General features: G+C 51.4%; 1 protein-coding gene across 1 annotated transcript in view; it reads left to right on the top strand.

Annotated features, from left to right (window-relative positions):
- Positions 1 to 4270: 4270 nt before the first annotated feature.
- The window catches only part of CUNH14orf132 (chromosome unknown C14orf132 homolog), a 42597-nt gene continuing 36370 nt past the window's right edge, over positions 4271 to 10497 (top strand). The window contains exon 1 of the mRNA XM_046440528.1: positions 4271 to 4475. Coding sequence (XP_046296484.1) covers positions 4449 to 4475 — 27 coding nt within the window. The 5' untranslated portion in view covers positions 4271 to 4448. The remainder of the gene's footprint in view (positions 4476 to 10497) is intronic.

Here is a 10497-nt window from a genome sequence, read left to right as displayed (position 1 = left end):
CATGAATGTTTATAGCAGCTTTATTCAAAATATCCAAAGACAAACAACACAGGTGTCCTTCAATCAGCTCATGGTTAAACTAACTGTGGTGCATCCACAAAATGAAATATTACCCACCAACGAAGGGGAACACACTATTGGTGCAGCAGCAACGCCTGAAAACTGCTGGCCAGAGGAGGTCAGCTGTTCTATGGCCCACGTACAGAACACTCTTGAGATGACTCAATTAGAGAAATGGAAAATAACCCGTGGCTGCCAGGAACTAAGAGTGGTGGGGCAGCAGTGACACAGGGCTGGCTGGACAACACAACAGGGGGATCCTGGGGGTGACGGGTGTGTTCGAACCTTCACCATATCAATGTCCACATCCCAGTGGTCACATTTTATAAACTGTAATAATTGTAAGATGTTAACCATGGTGAGAAGCAGGGCAAAGTGTGCGTGAGAGCTCTGTATTATTTTGTACAACTACAAACGAACCTAGGAGCATTCAAAATAAAATATTTAACTTCCAAAAAGCAGAAAGGGATGAATGCTTTCAGCAAAAGATTTGCTAGATCCATGCATAAAAATATTAAAGAAGAGCTAAGTATGTATAGAGAGATACCTATCCAGAAGAGTACAGGCCAGGAGTAGCCAAGAAACTTCTAGAAAAGGAAAGAAAAGACAGGTAGAAAGGAGACAAAGGAAGGAAAAGGGGATATGACCTTAACCTGAGCGCCTGCACTGAAGATCCGCGTGCCTGTCCCCAAGTGTGTCGCTCCTGGATTTCTGGGAAATCTACGAATCCTCACTCACAATCTTAAAGCTACCAGAAATTCACTCAGTTATAAAAACTTCCCTGAGCAATGTATCAACACATGTATTTTTGGAGTAGATTAAACAAAGGGAGAGATGATATTTTAGGAAACCTCTACAATCTGGTACATTCCAAATGTTCTCTGTTGATCACATGATGAGGAAGGTTCTGGAAACAGTGATCGCCACACTGAGGTCACCACCCCCAGGCCTTCTCATGGCCAAACCTCACAGCTTCCTTTCAAAGAAGAGCTCAAGACCCCCAATGCCTCTCACTCCCTGCATTCTCCCTTTCCTGAGCAAGCCTCTGTTGTCCTTCTATCTCACACGTCTTAACATTCTTTTCTGCCAGCCACATGCTGTGGCACACACCTGTACTCCCAGCGGGAGGCTGAGGCAGGAGGATCTGTGAGTTCAAAGCCAGCCTTAGCAACTTAGCGAGGCCCTAAGCAACTTAGTGAGACCCAGTCTCTAAATAAAATAGAAATAGAGCTGGGGATGGGGCTCAGTGGTTAAGTACTCCTGGGTTCAATCCCTGGTACCAAAAAATGAAAATAAAGTAAAATAATTTTCTGCCACATTTGTCAAGGACCCTGTCATCCCAAGTTGAGGGCCCCCTCTCCAGGACCTCTTGGACCCCCTCCAGTGACACTATCCTATTTCACCCAGTATGAAGCTGTGGTGACTAAGTCGAAATAGCATTAGTGTTGGGCTAGATGAACAACCCACGGAGCAGACCAGCAGAACCAGACCCGTCCTAAAAGGACTCCTCACAAACACCGCTGCAGATCAACAGGTAGGGCCAGTGCTGACCACCAAGGCACTGGAAATTGATTATTAATAGAGGGAAACTGGAATTGCTTCCTCACCCAATGCTAAGTTGTAAAATAGCTGAAACTTGTAAAGAAAGAAATATTTTAATTTTTCCTACAAAGCTCTGGGATAGCATCTCTATGGTTTCAAGTTGGGAAAAGTTTATTTTTGATATGGGGTCTCTCTACATCTTCTAGGCTGGTCTGGAACTCCTGAACTCCAGCAAACCTCCCAGATCAGCCTCCGGGTGCTGGGACTAGAGGCAGGCACAACTATGACTGAAAAGATTTCTTAAACAAAGGCTAACTGTGATGAATTTTGACTAAACAAAAACTAAAAACTTGTCTATCAAAATATGCAACAAAGGGAATGAAAATAAATGTAAACATTGAAAGAAGCTATTTATAACACCAATAGCCAGCAAGATTAGTATCTAAAATACAGAGATACTTTTAAGAGTCAATAAAAAAACTCAACAACTGAATTATTAAAAAGTACACAAGAGACCTTATGAAAGGCATTTCTTATGAAAGGAAGTGAGGCTGGGCAAGAGATGTACAAAAGATGATTAATGCCATTGGTAATCAGAGCAAAGAGGATTTAATCCACATGAAACACTACTTCATCTTAGCACACTGGCAGAAATTAAAGATCCAAGAATGCAAATTGTTGGTGAAAATGTGCAGCAATGAGGACCCACATGTGCTACAGTTAGGACAGTAAAATAGGTAATTTCTTGGAAATCAGAAACTGGAAATAATGAACATCATTTAGCAAAGAGGCAGATGAGCTGAACACATGTCTCCACAGTTTCATTTCCAGCATATTCTCTGAGTGCATCCAGATGCAAGTTCAAGAGGTCACAGAACTATGGCTTGCTCTAGCAGAAAATCTGAAGATGAGGTAAATACTGATCAAAGGGGCCAGTGATAAACTGATATAGACCATCAGCCACACAGACACTGGGGATTGAAAAGGGGGCCGGGGGTCAGGCAAGGATCCATCAAAGGGCATTTTCACTTTTTTATAAAGTTTTAAAGCAGGTAAACTATAAAGAAAATCAAGAGGATGATTAAGATGAAAATTTAGGACAGAGAAGACCCTTGGGGAGGGGGCAGGTAAGAAACACATTTGGAAAGATACCAGGGTTTAAAGGCTACTGCTGGCCCTTCTGCTCACTAAACTGTGAGGGGCGTTATTATTTTTAAGCTGTACAGCTACAGCATGCATGGCCTTTTTATTTATGAGACTTCACAACTGAAGTACAGAACTTGTTGACAGCCAGCAGGGAAGGTCCTGATCATGCTGCTCAGCTGTCACTCCAGGGAGGATCTGACCGTCCAGCAGGTGGCTGCTGGTATGGACCGTGTGGGCACTGGGTGAGACTGGCAAAGTGACTGGTTATGCCTGGCTGAGAGGGAGGCACAAAATTGGTGAGGTTAGGGAAGGGAGGAGGAGCCTGGATGGAAGTTGCAGAGAGCCCCAAAGTAAGGAAGAGTCCAGCGCAATGCGAAAGGAGTGCGGTGGGAAGAGAGAGGAAAGAGGAAGAGGCAAAGAGAGAGAGAAGGAAGGGGAGGGAGAGAAGGAGAAAGAACAGAGGAAAAGGCAGGAGAGGGAAGAAACTGTCTGCAAAGGTTATCCTTCTTGAAAGCCAGCCATCAGTAAGAACCTGGTCCCACCTCTAGGGTCCCTGCTGGCCTCCTACCTGAGGAACCCGGGGTAGGGGGAATCTCTCTTGAGTTACAGTGCCCTTGACAATGTCTGAGAGTCCCTTGGTTGCCCGGCTTACAGGTGGCTCCAATAAGGAACCAGGTGATACTCACTGAGACTGGTTGCCTCCTAGTGAGCCCTTGGAAAAGGACAAATCTTCCACCCACCACCGAGTCTGGGATGTGGGCACATGTGATGAGCCAGCAACAGGCCTCTTTGGGCATCTCCACCCTCCCCTCATTTCAGCCACATCTGCATGGTTTGGGAGACTTGTCTGAGCTCGGAGAAGGGCTTAGCCCAGCTATGGAGTGCCAGTGGTGCAAGTTGTGCACTGTGTGATCCAGTCACAGCCGCTTGCCTTATGTGACACGGGTCATGTTGGAGCTCACCCAGTGGAGCTGCGTACATCTCATCGGAAACCCAGGCTCAAAGAGACCCTAACTTACCCCGTACAACAGAGGAAAGCTAGATGTAAAACTTTGTTCTGCCTGCGCCTAGGCACACACCGGAGTCTGGGTACAGGATTGGCACACAAAGCCCAGTCACTCTAATTCTGCTCGGCGTGGTGATCCAGGTCCTCAGGCTTCGGATCAGCTCACCAGTCCTCAGAAAGCACATCCAGGTTCACTGGAGGGCTGGGGACAATTGCACGGGACCGGAGGTGTTGGGTTTGGGTTGGTCGCTGGTCCTTGCACTAATGAGTGGCCTCAACTCAGGCCTCAGTTTCTCCATCCGGCCCTCGCAGGTTGATGACTGCGAGCGCTCGAGGGTCCGCCAGGCCCTGCCCCAGAGGGTGGGGCTGGAAGTGGTCACGTGGAGGGTGCCGGACGGAGTCCCGCCCCGCCCCGCCCCGCCCCGCCCCCCGCCAGCTCTAGGGGCCCCGCCCCCTCGCCGTCTGGAGCGAGGGAACCCAGAGCCAGCTGAGGGCGCAGGGCTGGTCGCCACGCGTCGCCACGCCGGGACTGCTGAGGGGCGCGCGGCCGCCGCGGGGATCTGGGGGCGCCTGCTCGCTGCTCCGCCCGCTCCCGGCCCGCTGTGCAGGCGGCTGGATCTGCTACAGCAGCGGCGACAGCGAACACTCCAGCGCAGGTGGCAGTATCAGCTACGGCAGCAGGAGCAGTGACACCATGGATCTGTCTTTTATGGCCGCGCAGGTAACGGGGCACCTTCCCCATGCGCCCTGGGTCGCCAAGTTTGAGGAGGTGCAGAGCCACAACCTCGCCCTCCTCGCCGGAGCTGAGCTCAGCCGGAGCGGTCGGGCGGGGCGGTGGCGCCCGTGTAGGATCCAGGTCCTGGTCCTTTGTCCCGAGGCGAGCCGGGCAGCACCACCTGGTGCTCGCGCCAGGGGGCTCCAGCGGGGCTTTCCCGGGGTGGGGTGGGCGGTGCACCTTGCCCCCCTAGGGTGGGGCTCTTCCCACTCCGGCCCCTAGAGGAGGCAAGAAAGCTTCTAGGAACCCGAGCAGCCGAGTCGTCCCCTCCCTGCCCAGCCCCCACCCGGGCCTGCAGGGGATGGCGAAGCTCAGACCCGCGGGAAGCTGGTGGGTGGACAACCGCGCACTTCCCAGCTCTGTTTTTTTGCGAGGCGCAGCAGCTGGGTAATCTGCCACTTGCAGGTGACCTCGGGCGCCTTCCTTCTCTCCACTGTGAGCGGGGACCATAGCCCCTGCCGCCTGGAGGAAGGCAGTGAGACTTTGTGACCTGGCAAGCTTCGAAGCCCAGCGGCCAGTTTACCCATTTTTGCTTTGTGAGTCTGATTAGCCCTCAGTGCAGTGCGCGATCATAACTCTTCCCTCCACACAAACAGGCTCCTCATGGCAGGGAAGACTAATGACCTGTTCCCGCGCCGGCTGATCTGGGCTCCTGGAGAACCCTTTGAGTTCTGAGCCTGGGTGCTCATTATATTTCTGTGCCTTAACTCTCTTGAGCCAGAACAAAGAGAAACCCCTGATTCTGTAGCTGCGCGTGGCCCTGGGGAAGCACATAAACTTCCACCTTACTGCTTCACCACCATGCTGACTGCTCTGCATCCAGGGCAGGGCCCCATTTGTCTGGGGAAAATGAACCCCAGTCCAGCCCTCAGACCTTGCATGTTCCAGGATTGTGCTGGCTGGCTGCGTTGAGAGCAGGGCAGGTAGGCCACCCAGGCTCCCCTCAGTCTCTTGGGTGTGTAGCAGGGACCTTGCCTGCTGATGCTTTCTTTCACCAGGTGGAAGTTTGAGGGCACACTTTGTTTTCCCCAAACTTCACCTGTGCTGAAAGTCTGCTTAAAATATCACAGCAAAATCCAGATTGTGGAGGGTGATCCCCAATCCAAGGCATCCAGAGGACACAGTCCACAGGTCGGCTCCGGGGAATCCAGAGCCCAGCTTTTACCAGCCTCTTAACAAGTTTTGCATGATGCTAATTGCTTTTATGGGCATTGCTGGCCCTTTTTTGCCTGATTTTCTATTTCCTGTTCCTAAATCTGTGCTTGTAGATATTGCCATTTAGCAAACAGTCATCACTGTTGTAGATAGAGGTGGCTTTAGCTGCCGGAGGGGGTTTTCCAGGATTCATTTCGAGGAGGGAGAAGAGCTCACACAAGTCTGTGGCTGCCTTCCCCTCTGGATCCCTGGGAACCTTGGTGTTTCCATGGTTACAAGATAAATTGATCATTGCTAACCCAGGGGCTGGCTGGAGCATCAACAGTTGCTATGGTGACTTGACAAAATAAACATAGGCTTTTCAGCACCTATGGGCAGAACCTATAGAGGTTGGGTTTTTTTCCTTTTTTAGGTTTTCTTGTGTGTGTGTGTGTGTGTGTGTGTGTGTGTGTGTATGTAATTCCCATTTCACTTGGTCGATTTATTTCTGCTGATATGTTTCACGTTGATTACTAACTCCGTTCTCTGCTAGCTGCAAGGACTAGGAACATACATTTTCATACCAATGGAAGGCGTGTTAAAAGGTTTGCTGAGCACCTACTGTGTGCCCGATGCCAGGCATTTGGCATGTAGTATTACAATAAACCCTGACAAGTTTGGGATGTAGGCCCTGTTTTTGCAGATCAGGTTACCAAACTTTATTTATAAGTTTATGATGAGATTAAATAATTTACCCAAGGACACATTGTTATAAGGAAGAGAATGGAGCTTCCAGTCTGGGCTTGAGAATCTGCAAGGCTGCTGGGTGTTCCACCTTACTGCTTCACCCTGAGAAAGGCTCAATGAAGGGAACAGACAGACACTGCAAGATAGCTGGCCTCTTCTTCTCCCAGGAGGTGGTCTCCCGCGGTGCTTTTCCCAGAGCCCGTATGGGGCTGTGCTCCAGGACTGCTTCCTGTCGTGGGTCTTTCTATTGTCTCCCTCGGGATGGGAGCTGTTTCTGCTTTATGTGCGGCACTTGGGCTTGGCTGGAGTGAGTGTCCCTACCTGCCCTAGTGTGTACAGTGGCCACTGGGAATGGCTGTGTCCGTCCCCGCACGGCCTGCCCTACGACATGGGCAGCCCACAGGGAGACACCAGTGCTTCTTTTACATTCTTCAGTGAAAGAAACTCCATACCAGGCACCGGGACAGGGGTGCGGGGGACAGTTGAATGGCATGTGGCTTTCCTTTCTGGGTGCTTATAGACTATCGGACAAACGATGGGTCAGGCCAAGACCTAGCCAAGGGAACGGGTCGAGTGCTAGGCTGAGCAGCGTGGCTAACACATAGTAGGCCCTCAGCAAGTATTTCTGAGGTGATTGGATGAGAACAAGATGTGTATTCGTGAAGAGAGACGGGAAAAGATGGTGAACGAGAGATGTCAAATGTGAGCACCTGACATCTTCAGGACTTGGAGAATAGATCTTAGAAGGATTAGATCTCTGGGCAGGTCTGGACCTGGGAGTAAAGGCATCCGGGAGGAGACTTGAGGAGAGGGGAGCCCAGGAGATATTCAGAGTCCTCCAAAAAGAGAGGGGGAAGGAGATACAGTGGGCTGGGAGAGAGGGGCCAGGGCAAGTCAGAGGTCCTGACTGGGGGAATGAAGAGTTGACTCTCATCAGTCTGCGGTGGGAGCCATTGTGGGTTGTGGACAGGGAAGTGGCATGTCCTGGGATAGTGCCCTGGGAAAACCTCTGTCCCATGGCGGCCGGAAGCTGGAGGACTGGGCAGGCTCAAGACTGCATGCTGTCCCCATTACCAACGAAGTGGATGAAACCATACCCTCGTGAGCCCAAGCCCAAGCTTCCTCTCCTTGCATATTTAGTAAATACGATTCCTGTTTGTGCTTCAGGAAAACCCAGAGCACATAAACTTCTTGAGGAGGAGTCCCTGTCCAAGCTGAGCCTTCGAGAGACTTCTTTTTAGATGTCTTGAGTGGACATCAGTTACCTTCAAATCCTTCTGCATAGTGCCCTCCTGACATGGGGCTGTGCAAGGGCTGAGGAGAGCCTGCAGGTCCTGAGGGACCACATCTCAAGCCTGGAGACACTCGGCTGCTTTTCCTGCCACCCTGAAACACCCCAGGGACAAGGAGTATGTCCTTGGGGTGGAGTGAGCAGGCCTGTGGCATAGTGCTCAAACTTAGTCCCCTCTAGTGACTAGTCTCAACCCAGTAGCTCTCAAACATTGCTGCAGTTAGAATCACCTGGGGGCTTTCAGGGGTCTCTGACCCTACCCCAGGCCCCACCCCATGCTCCATGGCAATCTAGGTGAGTCTTAGGGGTTGGGAGTTGGTACTTCCACAGTTTGGTCAAGACTGAGATCTGGAGTGTAAACCTATTCAGTAGGGCTCCCCCACTCCCTCCCCAGGTAGAACAGGTCCTTGGCTCTCCAATAAAAGGTCATGTGGTCACCGAAAGCCACCAAACACAATATTGACTCAGCAATTGAAACTATTTAGGCCCAGAATAATATAACCTGTAAAATTGGTCCACAATCCAGCAATTGCTCTCCCTCCCTCCAGACCACGCCTGGCACAGGAGGGAGCTGAGGTTGCACTGAGAGGAAGTGGGAAGCCAGGGTGACCCTGCCACAATCTCAGGACATCCTGACCTGTAGTCCCACCTTGTAGAGCAGACCAAGAACTGGGCAGACCGGGGGCCCTCCACGGACCAGCTCCCTGTGGTTTCCTAGGGAGCTGCAGAAAAATAGGTGACTTAACTCGAGGCCACAAGTCCACAATCAAGGTGTCCTCTGGGCCATCGTCCCTGTGAAGGCCCTGGGAGAGAATCCGTCCCCTGCCTCTGTCTAGCATAGTGGTGTCACCTGCGATCCTTGGCTCCTTGGCCTGAGGACCCGTTGCTCCAGTGTCTGCCTCCAGTGCCACATGCTGTTCTCTCTGAGTGTGTCTGTCTTCTTAGGGACAATGATCTTATTGGCTAAGGGCCCATCTTGACTACTTCTGCAGAGACTGTTTCCAAATACAGTCACATTCAAAGGTACTGGGGTTAAGCTTCAATATATCTTTTGAGGGGACATAATCAACCCATAACAGCATCTGAAGACCCAGAAAGGACAAGAATCTTGCCTCCTGCATCATTGGCTGCTGGTCTTAGAGAGGCAGTGAACCAGTCACTCCCCTAACCCTCCATTTCATCCTCTGTGAAATAGGGACAAAATGCCATTCATTTAGTCACCTACATGGAGTGTTGGGTGGCGGGTGTGACCCAGGCCCTGCCAAATGGCACCCAGCAGGTAGACCCGGTGGACACGCCTAACCCAGCACAGGAGTTGGGAAGGCATGAGGTTGACCTGAGCTGGGTACACACAGGATCAAGGACATTGCAGGCAGAGGGGACCGCGTGCACAGAGACAGAGGGGCTTGAGCCATGTGTCCTGTTGAATGGGATCACAAGGAACCATTTGACAAAAGAAGAGGGTGCAGATGGTGAGGGAGGGAGGGAGAGGGAGCAAATGAACTTGATGCCAGCCCAGTGACCTCATGGAGTGGGGCAGGATGGGTAGCGGCTGTGGGTGCCCAGGAGAGAGGGTCCTGGCCTCCGGGGGCGGGGGGTGGGCTCCGGCTTGCTCTTTGTGCTGTGGACACACAGCCCTAGGCAGGCCTGCAGTGCTTCTGGGCTTTGGGGAAAGCTGAAATCATGATGATCACGTGCAGGCTGGGTTTTTTGTTTTTTTTTTTTTTGGCATCTAATTAGAAATTTTTAACCAACCAACCTGGTTGAGGGCTGCTTTAGTTACTTACGGCTTATTATTTCAGTTGCTTTAAGTGGCTTGTTTTGCTCCTCATTTTGTGGGATAAGAATTCTAGAAGGGCTCTGCTAGATGGATTGCTTCTGCTCTAGTGGCATCAGCAGGGGCAGCTGGGACTGAGTCCAGACCCAGCGAGTGGCTTCTTCCGGCACACGCCTGGCACCTCCAGGCAATCTCGTCACTCCCTCCACCTGGCCTCTCATCCTGCCGGGGAGGTCTCGGTCATTGCACTTCTTGCTTGGCCCCGGCTTCCACCAGATGCTGCAGTCCTGGGTAAAACCTGCAGGCTCCTGAAAACCTCTCCCTGAAAGTACCAGAGCGTCACTAACGCGCATGCTCTTGGTCAAGAAAGTCCTAGGGGAGCCTGGACACGAGGGTGGGGGAATCAGGCCCAGCTTCTGCTTCAAAGCACCGTGAATGTCCAGGAGGGACAGGGGCGTGGAGGTGGCTCTCTGGAGACTGGCTACTGAATGGACCAGACAGAACATGTGCAGGCTGGCTTCATCCTGGGGCCACCAGTGGCTTATCTCTAGGCTGGGCAAGTCTGTCCAGAGCTGGCAAAACCCATACTGTGCCAGGCCCTGAAGAGAGGTCAGTAATTACTAAGGAAGGAGGCCATTATATATTAGACTGACAAATAAGCAATTGCAGATATTTGCAGATATTTGATCATTTCTGACCTATAGAATGACACTTTCCTATGGTTGAGCCTCATGTTGGCAGGTCCAGAAAGGCTTTCTGGGTTTGGGGAGCCAGAAGTCCCCCCGTGTCTGTCCTCAGTCTGCCTGCCAGAACCTTGGCCTTGGGAGGTGGAGGGCAGGGTCACAGAGTGAGCACCACATAACGTGGAGGACACCTCGTGAATTGAATCAGAGCTGGATGCAGGTGTGTTCCCTCCAGTTCCCTATGCCCACATCAGGATCTCGGGAGACTTACAGTTAATTTGCATTTTAATTATTTTTCATACAGGAGAAAAACACAAAGACATCAGGCAGCATTGG

Source organism: Marmota monax, unplaced genomic scaffold, assembly GCF_021218885.2.
Source record: "Marmota monax isolate L192 unplaced genomic scaffold, Marmota_monax_Labrador192_F-V1.1 WCK01_AAM20220418_F8-fsc00017, whole genome shotgun sequence".
NCBI classification, from domain to species: Eukaryota; Metazoa; Chordata; class Mammalia; order Rodentia; family Sciuridae; genus Marmota; species Marmota monax.
The sequence above is the reverse complement of the archived record's forward strand: the minus strand, read 5'-3'. Positions and strand labels throughout refer to the sequence as shown.